General features: G+C 45.5%; 1 protein-coding gene across 1 annotated transcript; it reads right to left on the bottom strand.

Moving 5' to 3' along the window:
• Nucleotides 1-202: 202 nt before the first annotated feature.
• Nucleotides 203-18,492, bottom strand: FERMT1 (FERM domain containing kindlin 1). The gene is made up of 15 exons (XM_050315272.1): nt 18,430-18,492; nt 14,771-14,944; nt 13,503-13,736; nt 11,909-12,055; nt 11,159-11,372; nt 10,336-10,438; nt 9,129-9,236; nt 8,127-8,258; nt 7,949-7,998; nt 6,114-6,238; nt 5,443-5,549; nt 4,643-4,858; nt 3,876-4,000; nt 1,947-2,088; nt 203-792 (listed from the first exon to the last, which is right to left on the bottom strand). Exons 2-15 carry the CDS (start codon nt 14,919-14,921, stop codon nt 619-621), a joined length of 2,028 nt encoding a protein of 675 aa, XP_050171229.1. The 5' UTR covers nt 14,922-14,944; nt 18,430-18,492; the 3' UTR covers nt 203-618.
• Nucleotides 18,493-19,027: the final 535 nt, after the last annotated feature.

Genomic DNA, 19,027 nt, shown 5'->3' with positions numbered 1-19,027 from the left:
CCACTTCAGTGGATGAAGGTAGACATGGGTGCTACATTTTTGAGGAACTGAGTAATGACTACTTGAGTGTCGATAGCTCAGTCTGCAGGACTTTGGAACACTGATGGAATGCTCTGTGTTCTCAGGGCAAGTGTCAGACAAGTCATGTAGCTTTAAAATATGTATTTATTCAGCTTTAGTTCTGATAAAAGCTGGGCTCTTTAACAACAGCCAGTTTAGCAGTGGGAGTTGCATGGCTGTAACAGAGAGAAGTTGCTGTACAACATCCTCTGGTTACATGTCCTGGATGCTTAAACAGATTGCTGCAATTAAAAATACTGGATTAAAAAAAAGCCCAGTGGCCAGACACTGTTTATTTAAAAATATCGAGCTGTACAAAAGGAAAACAAAAAGGTGATTTAATTTTCTGAAGTATTGATGATGGAGCTGCCACATGGCATCCACTGACCTTACCTTCAATATTTAACAAAAACTGTAAACAGTCCCAGTCGTATTACAAAGATTAATTGACATGTACAATAATTAGTAGCCAGCAATGAACAATCAGAGAGATTTTTCCATAATCTCTGCTCTTAGCTATAACAAGAAGCAGGCAGAGGGAAGAGAGTTTACTTCATCTCATTCCTGACCTCCAGTTAATTTATGGAAGAGCTCTTCATCCAGGGTTTCATTCTGGTCTTTGGACCGTGTTGACAGGAAGATGTAGCCCCCAATATATTCGTGGATGATTTTGCAGTCTGCACTCAGACACGTGAAAGCAATGGATACATTCTGGTCAAACTCGATGGCAACCTAAAGGAGACAGGGATGGCAAAATCAGGCACAGGGATAAACTGGATTGGGAAGAAAGAGCAAGTGTGGGAGCACAGCTGAATCACAAATCCTGCCTCTGCTAACTAGGATTTCTGTTCTGCTGCACATTGAGGGTGTTTGGCCGCTTGTTTCTTAATTTTCTGCTGTATCAGGGCCCTCTTGTGGTCAAAATATTTTTGCTTGTTCAGGCAGGCAACAAAATCGTGCTTCTAATTTTAACTCCTTTTCCAGTGGCACGTGAAGTGAACACTGGGAAGAGCAGGAGTGGCACTCCTGACTCTTTGTGCACATCACCAACAATGTTTAATCTGGCTCTTGTTATGTTCTGACCTTAAATCTGCCTTTGGGCTCCAGGTTTTTGGTTTCCAGCTACTGTCAGTTCTAAAATGCAGCAAACTGAGCTTGGTTGCTATCTGTGGTTGCTGCCTTTTCTTGAGAGGGATTTAAAGGAAACCCACCAAATTTACCAGAATGACAGGCTCTGGCACAGGGAGTCCTGCAGGAGAGCAATAGGGAGCTTGTCTCATCTCTCCTGGTTCCAACAGATGGATGTGGAAAACTCTATAAGCAGGAAGAGTTTCCAAGCTGCTTCAATTTGCCTCAGGTCACACCAGTTCCACCCCACAAACCTACAATTTACAGAGTTGGCTTCAAGCTTTGAAACCCAAAATCAGGGATCACATATTGACAGGGTTGCTCACACAGTGGCCTTGCAATCTCAGTTTGGGATTTGAAAGACAAATCCTGTATCCTCAGTCTGTGACAGAGACTGAATCCCCACAGTTCAGAAGATGATGCATGAGCTGGACTGCACAGAGAGTTCAGTTGAGATTTTTACTGACAGCAGTGAATGCCACATGCTGGAATTCACCTTGGAGTCTCTGTATTTCACCCCATCAACATCAAGGGCAACTTGTAAAGAATAAACTTGGTAGGAACCCTTTGAACTGATGATCTTTTTTAGTTGCTGACTTTTAACTACAGACTCCTGAAGAAAAACTTCACACAGCTTATTACACAGCATGTCACGACACGCTCAAAATCTTTTCACTGAGGTTTGAAAATATTTTCTGAAAGCATCCTCCAGTGTGTCTGAACAGCAGGGAGTGAGGGCAGAGCTGCTCCAGCTTTACCTGGCGGATTTCCCAGTTCACATTCCACTGCTTCATGTTGGAGAACCTCCACGTTGTGATGGGATCTCCCGTGGCCATATCGATCCGGATCAGCCTGTTGTAGGACACCCCGAGCACGTCATCCTTTTTGCTTCCTTTAAACCTAGGAAAAAAAACCCCAAAACCTTTGAGTAGATGTGGTTTGCAGTGATTTCTGTCTAGAGAAACATTTCACCTTCTCTCCCCTGAAAGTGTAAAAACATGGGAAAAGTCCCAACAGCCTGGGATTGAGGAGAGCTTGGACCCTTCTTTAGAATAGGATTGGTTATAAAGCAAAATATATAGGCTGGTGTACCGTGGTGTAACGTGGAAAATAATCAGGCAGGTAGATCTGGCGGAAATCTTTTCTAATTCGTTGTTTCCTGCTTAAAAAAATACTGTTCTTCCTAAATGCATGAATTTTCATTTTATTTTTACTGGAAAAAATGCCAACAATAATTTTCATCCCTTCCTTTCTCTAATGTTGAAACAGGTTGTTCTAGTTATATCAACCTAAATTATATAATCAAAATAGATTTAATGTTTTATATATCACCATTTTAATATTTTATGTGTGACCATGAAGTTATCAAAATAACTGCTAGCAATATATACATATTTCTGGCTACAAATGACACTGCAAAAATATTGAGACATTTTAACATTTCAATTTTCTTCTGATTAGAGATGAAAAAGAAATACAAAAGTATCAGAGCCTTTGGGGAGCGGAAATTTTTGAGTTGGGAATAGCTGGGAAAAGATCTCTCTGGTAAAGAAACTACCTTCCTGATGAGAGCTGGAAGAGATCTCATCTGTCTGCTCTTAGTACTTCCAGTATTTTAGATCCTGTTTGTGAACTTTCTCTCCTTAGATGCAGCTGGATTTTAGGGAAAGAATGTGACCTGGACACCACTTGTGCTTTACTTGACACCCCACGGAGATAAATTCACCACAAGTTGCTTTGCTTATGCTACAAAATGCAGTTTAGGTGTTGGGTTTGTTGGTGTGTTTAAGGGAGTGGTGACAGATGGGGCAAAAATTCCCAGGGCCCGGGAGTTCAGGCAGAATCCTGGTTCCAACTGACTCTCCAACAACTCCCAGGAACAGTTTAGAAGCTGGAACACCCAAGGACCAACGTGGTCCTGTAGTTGCCACAAGGCTGCTGGGTTTTGGGAAGTCAGAGTTTAACAGTCCAAGTGTGGGCTGTTGTGTGCCAGGGAACAGCTCCCAGCTGCTTCAGTTCTAGCACAGATGATTCCCAGCCAGCCCTGGAAGAGGTGTTAGCACAGATTAGGGAAGGTGCCTCCAAGGATGGTTGTGTCAGTGCTTTTCAGCTGTTTGGTGTTTTGTCAAGAGAAAAGACTGCAGGTCAGAACCCTGCTGTGTCCAAGGGAAGCTGCTGTGAACACAACAGGACGTTCTTGTGCTCACTGCTCTTCTGGATCAACCTTAAAAAAGGAGCATTTGCTGTTTTTTTAGTGAAATGCCAAGGAAATTTGTGTTTTATCATATTCCAGTGAGAAAGGTCAGAGTGAACACACACTGCAAACCCGAGCACACCAGTGAGATGTGCATTTTTTACATTTCAATGAGTCAGGAAGTGATTTTAGTGAATAATAACTAATGAAATGTAGTGGTGTCAATAAGAGTTTAATCCTAGAGATGTGGTACTCCAGGTAAACCCCCCAGGTCTGTATGAAGGCAGGTGTAATGGAGGCTCTCGCTCCAGGAATGGAGCTATTGAGCTGTGCTGCTGTAGAAAAAACAGCAGTGTGGCAGTCACCAGAATTAAAAGGTCTGTGGGGGTTAGAAATTGGGAATGTTTCCAGAACAGGGACTCAAAGAACTTCCTGCAAAGCACTGAGGGTGGACACGTTCCGTCAGCCTGGCACGGCTGTGGGCTGTGATTACCTTACGATGTAGTAGGATAAGCCAAACTCGGGCAGGGACTGCCACGCTTGGATGAAACGCAGCTTGGCCTCCACCAGCGACATCTGGGATATGTTCTGGTGGGCTTCCAGAATGCGAGCAGTCAGCTGGGAAACACGGGAAGGGAGAGAGGTTTCACTTGAGTGGAGAACAAAAATCCCACTGCTTTCGCTGGATCCAACCCCATGAGCTCTGATGCCCTGCTCAGACACCTCATGCAGATGTACCACACAGGGCACCTGGGGACAGACCTGAGCACCGAGGGCAGAACAGAACAGGGCACCAGCGTCTGGGCTCTGGGTTTGGGCAGATCTGGCTCCACACGCTGCTCTGGAGACTCCCCTGAGGATGGGTGGGCTGAGCTCTTTTGCAGCAAAAGCAGTGACAAGGAATTAGGTGGAGAGCAAGGAGAGGCACCCAGGCCAAGGGGACAGGAAGACCCTGCTGTTTCAGATGCAGAGTAAATTCCTGTCCTTAAACCTATCCTTTCTTTCTCTGAAGAGACTTTCAGGGGCAGCGTATCAGGAGCAGAACATCATGGATGACTCAGGCAGGGATGGGGATGTAGGAGAGGTGCTGAGACACCTGTCCCTGGGTTCACTTTAAAGAAAAGGCCTCTTACAAAGGGACAAACGAGCACTGCAGGTGATCCTTCCAAATGCTGCGTGGATCCAGCCTCACCACTCAGCAACCCCTGCAACCACCCCCCCCACCCCACCCCCGCCCCCGGCAGAGCCACCTCAGGATACCTGCTTAGACTTGTATTTCTTGGTGTAGCGTAGAGAGACAAAGCATTCTGGTTTCATATCCACGCTCTCCGGGTCAGAGGTGGCCTGGGAAGACATGTTCTTCATCTGTAGGAAGGACAGGATCTTCTGCACCTCGGGCTGGTAGGAGCTGTCAGCCATGGTCCTGCCCTTGGAGGCCAAAACACAAGCAGCCATCCAGCGAGCGTACTGATCCTCCTGCAGCAGCACAGCACACCGTTTGACACTGCCAGGCTTTGCATTGCCCAGCAAATCCAGCACTTTGGAATAGATTCCCTTGGGAATTTTATCACATGAATAGTGTTCACCCAATTTTTACACAGTGTGGTTGGAGACATTTCAGTACAAGTGAGATAAACCTTGTCACATTGCCCTCATCTGAACGGGGACAGTTCTAATCCAGAAAAGATCAGAACAAAATCCAAACCTTACCCCTCTGGAAATGTTGCAACAAAACACTGTAATCTCTTTTTATTTTTTTGGTAGTTTGTTCTTTTTTTTTCTTTCTACCAGTCTTACTTGCAAACTGGTGATAAACAGTGATGATAAAATGATATCATTGGAAAATGATACACACAGGATTATTGTGCTTTTATCCCCATAACCATCGTGTATTTGTTAGGCCACCACATCATTCTTAACTTTTACTACAGGTCTAGATAAGAAACTCCCTGCAGCATCCTTATTTTTCTATACAAATTCTAGGACAGGACAAACAGACAAACTTCTAGACAGTCTGCCATAAATCTGGAATACAAACTTTCCCTTGTCTTGTTACTCACGTTATCACATCTCAAATACACTTCGTTCATGCCATCAGCAACAGGAATTAGCAACTTGATTCCAAACTTCTTTGCTGCAACATTTACATCTGGTACAACCTCACATCCTGGATCACAGAGAATCAGAAGGAAATTAGCTGGTTTCATTACTGTATCACTGATTTTAGTTTATTATACACACTCTTGCCTTCTGGTCTGGCTTTGTTGTGGCGATGGAATTCCCATGCACAACCCAAACAGGGCCCACAGAAGGGGCTGGAGTTGTCCCTGCACAGCACAACACGGGGGCACCTGTGGCATTCCTGCCCCTGCCTCATCCACAATCCTCTGCTGCCAGGACTGTTTGCCAAGGACACAGGTGAATACAACCATTTAAGGTGGAATAAAAATATTTGGAAGTAAAAGTATCCCGCAGGTCACTTTCTCTATCCCACTCTTCTCTAAGAATTCAGCAGTACAGGGCATCTTAAAAATCAGGCTCAGATAATCTCAGTTTGGGTTAAACTATTGAATCCCTTCTGTTCAGGCCTCTCTGCAGGTGTGGTCCCCTTTCAGGGACTGAGAAAGCTCCAGCATTAAATGCTGCTGAGCTTGTCTTCCCGAGGCAGGGACTTCTTCATTTATTCCAGTTATGGCCACAACAGAAGAAGGAAAGAAAAGAAAATTCCTACCTTTTAGGTTTAGTTTCTCAATGGGTTCTCCCTGTGCAGATTCCTTGTTTTTAAAATAAGATATTGAAGTATCTCTGAAGATAAACCAGTATGACTTGATGGCTTTGAGTGAGAGTTTCCTGGGCCTACAGAAACAAAGGAATCACATTGTTTTCCAGCAAAATGGACAAACTGCCAAGTCCCTCCCAAATATCCTGGTGGATCTGAAATTCAGGATCATGCCCTTGCATTCACTGCATTGTAAGGGAGTAGAGACATCTTTTTGGCTTTATCTGAATATCTGATTATCTAACACAATAAAATTCTACTCCTTCACTGATTGTAGAGGTTCTGCAGCACTCCAGGAGAGAAGGTGTTAGCCCTGTATTAGTAAAGAAATACTTCACAAGTAGTGACAAAGGTCAACAATGAAGTTCAAAGGAAGAAAAAAGAAAAAAACCCCACATTCCAGTCCTTCCCTTGAAATCTTGGCTGATGGTACAGAGTATAGAGCTGTCTGGAAAAGTGATTTATATTACACACTCTTGCTTTCTCCAGACCCTTCCTAAAAATCCTAGTTTAGAATCCTTTCTAGAAAATGGTGATTTTTTACTTTTAAATTAAAAAAAAAAAAAAAAGAAAGTGGATTTTCCAAACTGCCAAAGAATTTGGCTTTTAATTTCCCAGTAACAACAACATTCTTCAAAATTGAAGGACTACAATTTTTTTTAAACAGACTAAAATATTTTTCTATAAAAAAAAAAAGGTTGCTGAAAACTTTATGGAAAGCTTTGAATAAATAAGAATAAAAGCCCACCATATGAATAGTAAAGAAGTAGGATAGGCAGAGCTTTGCATTTTTACAATTAAGCAAATAATTACAGGAGCAAAATGTTGTTGTTCCTTCAAAGAAACATTTTACACCTTACTTAGTTTCTACAATGCCTTAGGTTTAGTCAGTGATTTACCAAGAGTGCAGGAACTTTTTCCTGATGAAAAATAACCCCTGAACGCTTTTTAAAAGCAAACTGCTCCACTGCTGGGGGAAAACAAACAATCCATTGTTAAAAGCTTGAATTCCCTTTCTTCTGAAGCCACCTTAATAATTCGAATGTCAAATAAAATTCCTAATTGGAAATTAATAATTAACAATCCTCAACAGTCAGCAACAGTCACCATTTTTCAGGTGCAGTTTTCAGCTCCCTGACTACCAAACACCATCTGTCAACGGAATGAACCTGATAAATATTCGTGTGGCAGGAAACTTTATCTTTCTAAAACACAAAGGGTGTTTTATGATAAAAGGCACTGCAGACTTGAGGTCTCTGCAGTCGTTTAGATCACCCATAAATCAAGATGTTATAGCGGGATCACAGAAACTCCTCCTGATATCAGAAAAAACGGCCTCTGTGTTTGGTTAGAAAAGGGGTGATTTGGTTATTTCTTCTGTTTAAAAAACCACATTCCCCAGGGTTCCCTTCAGAAATTCTTCTCAGGGAGAAGTGCAAGTTTCTTCTAGTTTTTCACTGACCAAAAAACAGTAAAATGTGATTGAAAATAGAACTGTGGACTTCTGTTTAGAGATGAGTGACGAGTGTGGTCTTTTAATAAGTACTGGGATAGTTACCCCAGCACCCCCAAAAGCTGGAAAGATTTGCCAAGAAGCTTTGCCAGAGGAAGCAAGAGAAAGATTGGAAGAGGATGGTATTAGGATATATTGGGGGTATGTGTTAATTTATAACTGTAGGATCTCCTGTTAGATTAGAGTGCAGAACTCAGGAGATCTCTTGTAAGGTTAAGCCTGTTTTATTAAGCTTAAGGTTTTGCCTGTTTTATTATTAATTTTAGCAACTCACCTAACTAGCCTGAGATTATCAGCAAGTTTTGGGATGTCTGTGATGTCCTCCTATTGGGAACAATTAGGAATAATTTTAGTACAATGCACTCTGTTAGAAAACCCAAGAACTGGGTAGGATCATCAGAGCCAACACATTTGACACCGTGACAGCCATTCCAGGATCCCAGAGGACCTACCAAAATGTTACTTGTGCTTCCACCTTCCAGTGTCACTTCTAGGTTAGAAAGTGCAGCTTCTACTTCATCTACTTCTGATTCACAGGTGGAATCTTGTGCCTCTGACGATAATGATAACTTGCTTACGTGATACTGAAATAAAACATCAGTAAACAACAGTCAGGATATCAATCAGCAACACACAAACACAGCATGTGAAAAGGAACATTTGGCCTTCTGGGTCTTGGTGTGGAGCTCTGCAACACAGAACCATGTTTTTTTCCCAAGGAAACGGGGATGTCCATTATGATCTCCAGTGCAATGGCTGACAAGAGTTTCCTATTTTAATTGGCAGTGTTTGCATTCCTTCACTGCTATAACCGTCCCTGTTCTGGGAGGCTGACAAGATGCTATACTTGCACCCTTGGAACTGTAAGCCTTTAAGTGCCATCCATACCCAGTGGAAACTTGGAGCAAAGTTCCCTGGTGTTCTGCAGCAGCAGGCTGTGGATATTTGGCAGCTCCATTCACATTTGAAAGGAAGGAATTTATTATCAACAAACATTCATGCCTTATTACCCACGGTCAGGGGCCCAGCCATGCTTGCTCCTGTTAAATTCCCGTGTGCTCCTCAGTGCCCTCACCTTCACACTGTACTGCAGCCTTTCTCCTGTCTGTTATAAATGTGTGTGCTACGGATACGTTCAGGAAGGGGTGAAAGGATGGCAGCAACACTTCATACTGATCCTCTGATATCTGATATCAGAGTGGCATCCTGGGTGTGGCTTGCTCTAGACAATGTCAGTGAGTGGTTCCACACTCGTGTGTGCCCATTCGAGTGACGGTGTTACTGCTGCTCCTGACTTTGGTTGGTTTAGCTGATGGATGCTGCTTATTGTTTCTCACCCTGAGAGCAGACCCCAATCCAAGCAGAGCTGTTGGCCTGGGCTCTGTCCTGGTCCTGTCCTAGCTTGTGCCTGCCTCCTGAGGAAACAGGTTTTGCCACTTGGATCAAGTACGTGCCTGTATGGCAGCGAAGATCAGCATTTCCTCCTCCGTGCAGTCGATTTCCTCCAGCAGGATGGCCCAGCGGGCCTGCTCATAGAGCTGGTTGATTCTCACTGCATCATACTGGAATGAAAAAAGAACACTGGTCACTAATGACCAAGGCACAGATTCATAACCAGCTGATCTAACACCGGGCTGAACTGCAATTGTTTCCTTTCTCCTCCCACCTCTGCCTTGTTCTCCCATAGCAGCTTGTGGATTGCCTGCCCGGCCACAGTGACTCGGTGAGCCCACAGAAAATGCACCAGGAGCCCTCGGCAGAGGCAGAAGGGGAGATTGAGACATCCCCTTTTGAGGCAGCAGGCCCTGGACTGGTGTAACAGAGCTGTGAACCCACACTGTGGGAGCGACAACAACGTGACACGGCTGGTACGAGGGTGACACGCGGAACTCTCGTCCCTCACTTCCCCTCTTGGCGCTTTCAGTTCCGGTTCTGCCTTCATTCACCATCCCTTTTTTGGATAGCGAGTGTTTCTTATTATCTACGTGGTTAATAAGCTGAAGTGACTCAGAAATATTCAGCCCCAGAGCTGGTGAAATGGAGGTGCTGGGAGGGTAAACCTTGGGACGTGACCTCTGCCAGCAGAGGGGAGACGTTCAGTTGCCTGAAGCTCTTCTGGACTGTGGCTCCGTGGCTGGCTGGGACAAAGAAGGGAAATGTTTGGGCTGCTGAGTTTGAGACACATCTCAGCAGAGGTGACATTGCACCCAAACCCACACCACGTGAACTGGAAAGTGCCCTGATCACTTCTGAGGGGTTCAGCCCAGAAAAGCTGTGAAATTCAGTGAGGACAGAAGAACAGAAATGTTGGTTTTAAGTTCATTTTCAAAAGCAGGGCTTATACCATTACATCATTTAGGATCCTGTTGGTCTAGTTTTCCCCTTGTCAAAAGAGAGAAAATAAACCAGCCCTTCTGGAAATATGGAAACTGTTTCTGGAGCTCTTCAGATCTCATCTTTATACTTAAGATCCCAAGAACAGTGTCCAGAGGGTAAAAGTGCAGCTGTAGCTGAGAGGAAGAAATTGGATTTGCTTTCTGAAGGGCCTGTAACAAATCCTGGCTAAAAACCTATATGTATCTATATTCTATATTATTATGTGGCTCCCTGACATGAAAGCAAGCAAACAATGACTAGCAATAATAAAACCAAAGCTCTTACTTTTGGATTCAAATCAAAGAAAGTGTAATATTTGAAGCGTAGAAGAAGTTGATCGTCCTCCAGAATGCCTTGTTCCATAAGGGATCGAGAGGAATCCAACCAGCTGGGGAAAAAAAAACAACCCACAGATTCATCTGCACAGGAAAACCCACCACACCCGCAGAGCTCCAATGCAATGGTGAAACAAAAGTGGGAACAAACAGCTCCAGTGCCTGCGAGTCCAGGGAAAATTCACTGAACTCAAGAAAGGGGAACGTTCATAGGGATTTCCAACTTTCATTGGATAAACACGTTACCTACAATCTTCCTAATGTTTTTTTTCTCCAGCACTACTCAAAACATGAGGAGTAGATGCCAGGAACTAAGCAGTAACTATTTGTGGGGTGACCAGTGCTAATAAGATTCTTTCCTCTTCAGCTCCAAAAATGGGAGGTTCAGTTAAACAAGGGGAAGAATCTGCCTGTAATAATTTGAATTCCCATTTTGATTCCAGTATTTGCTGGTTTATAATTCCAGCTCCTTCTATCATCCAGTGAAATCCAATGAAAATATCCAAGTCACTGTTAAATGCCCCACTGATAATCCATATTTTAGTGCTAAAGAGACAATCCTCTCACACCAGGAGAACTCTGTATTCTCTGTAGGGGACAAAAAGCAAGGTTTGCTTGTGCAGAACTCACTAAGTCACCTATTTGTGATGCCAAATTACTGAATTTATCCACAAGCCCATTCCCATTTAAAGCCTTGGGAGTTTGCTCTCCAAACTGACAGTGACATCATTGACCATTTTACCACCAAAGGATCTCAAAGAGAGGCACCTTACCCTGCGTTGAGCTTGGCTTTGTCAGCCAAGGTGCGTGGCTGGTACATCTCTGCCAGCATTTCTGGGGAGCAGTTGGGATAACTGAGGGCCAGCACGTTGCAGTTCTGCTCAGTCAAGGGGCTGTCACTGAACCAGGTGATTGTGGAAGAAGCTGGTGACCCACTGACAGGATCATAAATGGGGGTCATGGTTTTACTGTATAATCCTGGATTTGCTGCAAGTCAAGAGTGTAACATATTATTCCAGGGAAAACTGGTCTTGTCTACCACCTTCCATCACAAAAACCAGTCTCCTATCTCTGCTGTTCCCACCTGGCCTTGTCCTTTCCCAGGAGAGGTGACCTCAGGGACAGGAGTGCTTGTTCTTGCTCTCTGAGATATCTCAGTTGTGTTGGACACAGGAACACCCCCTTTCAAGCCTTTATTCCTCATTTTCCTTGCAGGTTGCCAAATTTCAGGAATATTTTAAGCCTGGTCTCACACGTTCAAAGAGCAGCAGCACATCCTGTGTGCAGGGCCACCTGTTTTCTAGGATGGCCTTTCTCATATCAATGGAAAGGGAAACATTTGTAGAAACAACAGGAAATTATTGATACATTAGAGATTTCTTGAAGCCACTGATTTTAGGCTGTGTCTCTGTGACTCCCATCCTACACAAACTAGTCAACCTGGGTTTAACTGCATAACAAAGGGTTTCTTCCTCTTTTTGACCTTCAGTCAGAAGAATAAAATCACAGGGACTCTTCATTACCTGGTAATCCAGAACTCACTGGGGAGTCACACAGGTTTAAAATATCTTCTGTAACTGGCTCTTTGCTGTTCTTGTCCTTTTTCTTTTTCTTTTTGAGTGTGTCTCCTGATTGCTTCAGCAAAGACAGCTCTTCTGACCGTCTGATATCTGCAATGGCAGTTTGGGAAGTGAAGCAAGATGAGACTTAGCAGATAAGGGAAGCTCCGTGTCGCAATCTGAATTTTATTTTTAGCAGGTTGAAAGCAGTAGCCCTGGAAAATGCAGTAATTCTATAACAAGGCTTTGGGCTGTAAGAGGGAGTTTTGAGGGAAGTGTAACTGCATTTTAGAGCACCAGGAAAAAGTCTTTCCCCCTCGTGGCTCTACTGTCACATTTGGGCATAATATCTGAAATGATGAATATTTGAATTATCACTAAGCAGGAACCACTGTGTTTGAGGCTTATGCCTTTTACTATTTGCTGTATTTCTCATAGAAGTTTCTGTCTGGGCTGTCCACTGTTCCCTGATGCACTGCTCATTCAGACAGCTATTCTCAGCTGCAAACCTGGCACTTCACTTCTGAGAAACACTTTTACCCTGGGCTAAACAAAGGCTTGTTTTTTTGTTTGTTTGTGTTTTTTGTTTGTTTGTTTTGTTTTGGTTTTTTTGACAGTATTCACTCATGAGGAAAGTCACAGCATTCCTGCACTGACTCAGTCTGGGAGAAATATTTAATTTGGCCAAATGCCAGTTGTATAATTACGGCATCATTATAGCAGAGCTGTTAAGTATAATAAAGACAGGCTACACCTTTCACAATCCACTGCCAGGAGGTGGAATTGGAAGCTGCCTTGTGGTCAACATGAGGCAGTGAATTCCTTCTGAAGATGAGGGTGTTATTGGGCTGAGCTTTGAAGATCTAAATTAAAATGAGGATTTTAATCCCCATTTTACCCTAAAACTAAGGGATTTAGAAGCCTGTGTGCAGACTCAACTTATTCCTTGCTGAGCACAGGCACATCTCTGGCATTCCCCAAAACCTCATCTCTGCTTGAAGGTGCCCCATTGTTGGAAGGAGAGACTTGGAGACTCAGTGCTGTGAGGCACTCGTGGGCTGGTGTGGGCTCATTAGGTCTGTCCTGGTCTGAACAGGTTTGGGCATATCAAGGTTTTGAACATTCAAAACGTGCTATTCTGAAGTGAATATATAACCAATATGCTAAGTAAAAATAGGTGATAAATCAGTTGACACCATAAAACTGCCTGTGGTGAGGGCTGGTGTCGGACACTGATAAGCTCAAGCCCTTAGTCAATGGCACAGAATCATCAGCACTGAGTCCTGCTCCAGGAGGACAAAGATTCCTACGAAACCACCGACAGCACCTTGACTATCCAGTCCTCCTGCAGCTCATGGGACACGTTTCTGACTGTGTGTACATCAGTTCTCACAGAGACTGAAAACCACTGACGTGCACTGCACACTAAAAGCCAAAAAATCTGTCTCAAATTTCTCCTTGAGCTCAACGGTTTCGTGAGGAAGGACTTCACATCAAAACAGTGTCACCCAATAAAACACTCCAGCTTAGCTGCCAGAGGGGGTTTATCTTTACTTACTGAGAATTTTGCAGATGTCACTGACAGCTCTGAACACCATGGCAGAGAAGCTGACTTTGAGTCTCACTGTCTTCATGTTCGGCAGGCGGAGCCGCAGCATTTTGTGCTGGGGGGTGAAGAGCAGCTTGGCATCTGCCTGCACCCCGCACTTGTCCAGTGTCCAGTGGGTTTTCAGAAGCCAGCACTTCTTTTGCTCCCACCAAAAAGCATAGTCTGACCAGTCTTGTGATACATCTAGGAAAACACAGTATGGTTGTTAATAAACCGTGGAGCAAATATGCAAAAAAACTCGGTTTGGAAACAGTTCTCTGCAAACAGGAATATTTATTTACATTAAGCAGCAACCATGGCTCCTGAGATCTGAACCCCATTTTCTCAGTACTTGTGGCAGTCACTGGGAACTAACTTTGTCAATGTGTAGCAGCAGGTAAAGTTTCTGTGTGCTCTTGGTCCAGCTGTTCCAGTCTTTTGCATCATTCCCTGCTCCTCCTCATCAGCTCTGCCACGCAGAGGCTGCTCCTCAGCGTGTCTCTAACACAGCAGAGCCCTGGCCTATTTTGGAGTTCCCTGGTCAAAACTGTGACTCAGATTTGCTTTAAATATTAATATTGAAAGCTTTTCACACTAGCTGAGTACTAGTGAAAAAAATACTGTGAAAAATTAGTCTTCTGAGCCCGTGGAAACTCTGGCTGCACTGGTTTCCAGCTCAGCTGTGTAAGTGTGCAGAGGGAGGCAGAAGTATTTTCCACCTGTGCTCACCCACTGGGACTGTACACAGGGTATTTTACTTTTCATCTCTTTGACTTGGTCAGTCTCAGCTGTTCCCTCCTGAATGTGTGCAGTGGATAACATGGCTCAGGTTTTGTCTAGAATGTCCCAAAAGCACCGGAAACAGTAACTTCTGAAGTGCCTTTTAACAACTAATCCTGTTCTTTGACTGCCACAGCTAGATAAATGAGGTACCAGTCCCCCCAGCTGCCCACCTATGTCTGGGAAGGGAGTTGAATAGTCAGCATGCTCTGATTATTTTTGTCTAACTGGAAGGGCAAACCCGAAGTTTTGTTTGCACTGTGGTAGCACAGGGGCTTTAGTCACAGACAGGGAGGGGTCCTGACCACGTAAAACCCCGAGTCTGAGCATTTCCACTCTGTGCTGTGGCACAAGTGAGGCAGCCCCATTTCAACACCCACAGCAGCCTCTCTTTGTAGAGGGAAAGCTGCACTCACTACTTTCATGACACTGTGTAAATTAAACAGGTCTTTACTCACTCATTTTTTCTACTAATTTCAGCATCAGTCCTCCGATGTGAAGGTCCCCTGTGACCTGTAGTAAAAATTCCTTTTCTACGTTTTCACGCTGATGATCGACTGTCAGCAAGAGCCCCCAGGTGTGAGACCCAAAGTCACTTGAGGAACTCATGTTGGAAGAGGTCTGTGTGAGCTCTGCAAAAACAAACAGGATGTTTTTCCTCCACTCTCCCAAACAAATGCATTGCCCCACAGTCTCAACATAATTCCATGCTGCCAAGACTTCGCAGCGGCCTTGGCTGGAACTTCAGAGGTGTTATCTTGTTATCTTGTTACCTCTGAACTAGACTCTGCTCTGGTGATTGCTGTTGCAAGATAGGAATGTGGGGTTTTTCTGGTTTTATTTTGATTTCTCTGTGCCCCAAATTCAGTTGCCTCCAGCTGGGGAGAGATGGCCCAGTTTCACCAGGGATTTACCACCATCCAGGGCTAATCTGCCAGTCTGGACACCAGAGCCTGCAGTTGTGGGTGGGATCTGTTTTGGCAATCTGTCCAGTGAACAAAGGAACTTCATTGACTTGTGCACTCAGAGCTGTAATTTTCACTGTAAATCGACGTTTACACTTGCAGTTCTGCCAGCTTGGTCCCATGGGACCAAATCCAGGGAGTAGTGTTACCTATCTGGGTAGGTGAGAGGGGAGACAATTAACCTTAGTGGGCACTTTGGCAGCAATATCCAGGCCCAGAACTGCAGTTCCTGCTGCCCTGCCCAGGGACGTGTCCTGTCTCAGCAGGGAGAACTGTCTGCCAGGACAGGTAAACAGTACTCGTGCCAAGCCAAACCAGGGAAGATGCTCCAAGTGAAAGCTTTGGTTATCACCAGTTGAGTTCTAATTCCTGAAGAAAGAGCTTGTAGGTATAAGGTGACTGGTGCTGCAGGCAGGATCTGTGATGTTTAACCAGAGAGAGAAGAGACCACATCAGCTCTCTGTCCTGGAACAAGGCTTTGCAGATGAGGCACTGAAGTCAATCCATTTATTGCAGACTTTCAACAGCACATGGGAACCCAGGTCACAGGGACAGCTGAGGGTGCCCCACACAGACTGCTTTTAACACAAAAACAACTGGGAGTTGTTTACAAAGAAGGCCAGAGGTGATGTAACAACGGTAACAGGTTGTTGTTGATCTTTTTTAAAAACAAGTATTCAGTAACTTAAAACCTTTAGCCTAAAAGTGAAGTCAAACCCAGAAAGATGCAGGACAGCTGGCACAGGTGAGGAGAGATGGAATGACCTTTTCTAGGATTGACTGCAGGACAAGATCAGACCAGCTCCAGGTTACAATAATGTAAAATTAAGCTAAAGGTTAGAAACAGGGTGAAAATTTAACTTCACCTATTTACCACATTTATATACGTTACCAATGGGATAATAAGAGATGTTTTTGGTGCCAAAAGATACCCCTCTGGGGCAGAGCCCAGTTCAATGTTCTTTCTGGCCTTCCCTTCCAGACTCACAAAGAGGTTCTTGCACCTGAACAGCCAGTATGTCACAGCTTAATCTTCCCCAGACTTTTAGGCATTCCCCATGTTTCTTAACATGCTATGGCTGAAGAATTTCAACAGGAAGACTTTTGATACGTTGTTAATTACATTTCCTGCAGTATTTGTGTCATGGAGTACTGTGTAAATCCAAGTCATCCGTTGCAGTGAAGTTCTCTTAAAATCTGTGCTCAGAATACAATTGTAGACATGGTTCCTTCAACTCCTGTGGGCTTAGGCCATGTCAACCCTACTGATATAAAACTTGGCATGAAAGGGAGAATAGAAATGAGGTAGTAATGACAAACTCTACTAATAAGGAAAAGTGAGTCAAACGTTAAGGCAAAAGATTTTAAAGATTAAATGAAGGTTTTAAAGATTAGATGGATTCCCCCTTCAGTGAATGACAGCATAAATGAAGCCATGTCCAGCTCAAAGCCATCCTGTCGGGGGGAAATCCCCTTACCACCGAGTTCCACTGAAACAGAGCTGTGAGCCTGCCCGGAAATTCTAAAATTACAGTGACATTTAGAGAGCCCTAAGTCAGAAACCTGCAACTTCCTAACCGTGTGACTCCCAGAGGCCAATTTACACCCCTGAACAAGCACTATTGTTAGTTGGGATCTTGGATGTGCCAGCCCACACCTTTTCACCAAACAGTCACTAAACCAACAAGGGTTGATACTTATCCAAGAAGTTTGCTCGGCTTGCCTTGGTAAATAAAGGCATTGTGTTGGACACTGGGAAACCCTGTGGCTTTCCTGCCAGAGGATTTGGAATTTGTGCTGCTGTGTGCCACATGGATTTATTTGTGAGCTTAGCTATGCATTAGACCAAGTGGAAGGGAAGGGCTGAGACTCTCCTGAAGCATCCAGGGCTCAGCTCCCAGGGGGTCTCCCAGGCAGCTGTGGCTTCCAGCACGAGGGCAGTGCAAGGTGCAGAGAACAGCTGTCCTTCCTGACTTTAGAACAATCAGGATGCCCCTAAGCATCAATAACAACTTCAACAGTAACCCACAGCCGGCCTAAGGATGAGAACAACGTGATTTTATTTCAGAAGCACGGGGTGGAATGTGGCAGATGAACTATACCTGTGACCACCCTTGTTCCACCATAAACCAGCATTGTTACCGAGAAGCACCAGTCTCACCTGCCCTCTTGTACCAGCGAAAACATTTGGGAGCTGATCTGGACTTTTGTTTTCAGTTTGTTTTTAAAGTTGCTTTCGCTTCCCAGTCTAATTCTGCACACAAATGCCTGTGCTGACACGGGTGAAAATGAGCAGCCCAAGGGGTGGGTGAAACCCTTTCCTTCTTCGTACTGGGTTGGAAAACCATGGCCTCGGTGCAGCTAATCCTGACACTTCATCATTCCCTAAAGCCGCTCTCTTCCCCAGTTCCTCTGCAATCCAGGAGGTTTCAGTTTGGAGATAAGGCAACACAAACACTAGTAAATCTACCGGAGTACGCAGCACAAACAAAACCTGGTCGTGAAAATGGGCGCAAGCAAAGCAACCAGCTCCTCCTCAGCATGAAAACCCAACCGAACCCAAACTGCCAGGACTCCAAATCCCACAACCTCCAGGTCAAGCCCGGATCTGCTCGGAACGCGCCCCAGCTCCGGGGCTGCACGTGGGCTCAGCTGTAAGGCCTGGCACGGGCAGATCAAACAGGCCAGAAACGTGTCTGCAGGCTCCGGGCGGCATTTCCACCGAGCACTCTGCCCAACGCAGCTACCGACAAGCAGCGAGGGCTCGACAGACCCAGCTCTGCGCGGGTCTCAGCCCGCACGGCCCCGAACTTCAAACGGTGCGTGGGAGTGCAGGAGGATGTGAGCCGTGCTCGAGCAAGGTGCTAAAGACCCAGGGTTAAGGTCGAGCAGGGTGAAACGACGTTTTCCGGAGTATCCCTCGGGCCGGCGGTGCCCGGGGGTCCCGCGGAGCAGCCCCTGCGGCAGCGCCCGCTTTGAGGAAGTGCCGGGCGGTCGCGAAGGAGGCGCCGAACCGCGGCCAAAGGCGCTGGGAAAGAAAGAAATAACCCCGGGTGGGGAGGCGCTCCCGCCGCAGGTGTCCCGTGGCCGCGCCGGGGTCGCTCCCGCCTCGCCCGCGCTCCCGGAGCGCTGCCCGCGCTCGCAGAGCTCACCTGCCGGCCCCGCTGGCAGCGCTGCCCGCGCCTCCCGCGCCCTTCGCAGCCACCTGGCTCTGAGACTCGAGGGGAGGAGCGGCACCCCCAGCGGAGGCGGCCCTTCCTCCCTTCCCCTTCCCTCCTCCCCGCGCGCCGTGGGAGCTCGGGGTCACCCATGTGCGCTCGTCCTGCCCGGAGACACCACCCCAAAGGCGACCCCGAGGCCAGCGACACACCCACCCCGGGGGCTGCTCGGGTTTGGAGCTGCCCTGAGAAAATCAGTTCCAAAGGTGCAACGGCAAAGAACAGAAAGGCGTGTGTGGAGGTGGAATTGTGTTAGAAGGCACGCAATAAAAGTGGGCTGAATCGGCAGAAACCAGACGAGTGCTTCTCCACGAGCCCGATTTCCACAGAAAGTCTGCCTTGCATTAAACTTTTGACTTGCTCGGGGGTATAGCAAATGCAGCAGAAGAACAAAACCAAGACAACAACGGGAAAGAGAAACAGAGAAAATAAGGGAAGAAATTATTTCAGACTAAACTCATACCCAGAGAAAAGACTGCAGAGATATATAAGGATGTATCTTTGACACTCCATGGGCAACAAATAGTTACTT

This window comes from Myiozetetes cayanensis, unplaced genomic scaffold (genome assembly GCF_022539395.1).
Source record: "Myiozetetes cayanensis isolate MyiCay16 unplaced genomic scaffold, myiCay2020 scf2-11, whole genome shotgun sequence".
NCBI lineage: Eukaryota > Metazoa > Chordata > Aves > Passeriformes > Tyrannidae > Myiozetetes > Myiozetetes cayanensis.
Note: the sequence above shows the minus strand (reverse complement) of the source record. Positions and strands in the feature narration are given on the sequence as shown.

Bases quoted from the DNA above. Each gene is read 5' to 3' on its own strand.
- FERMT1 (XM_050315272.1), bottom strand. From the start codon at position 14,921: ATGAGTTCCTCAAGTGACTTTGGGTCTCACACCTGGGGGCTCTTGCTG. The intron at 4,859-5,442 runs GTGAGTAACAAG...GTGCTGCTGCAG, and splicing joins TGTATTTGAGATGTGATAAC to GAGGATCAGTACGCTCGCTG. The intron at 2,089-3,875 runs GTAATCACAGCC...TTTTTTTCCTAG, and splicing joins TTATCCTACTACATCGTAAG to GTTTAAAGGAAGCAAAAAGG.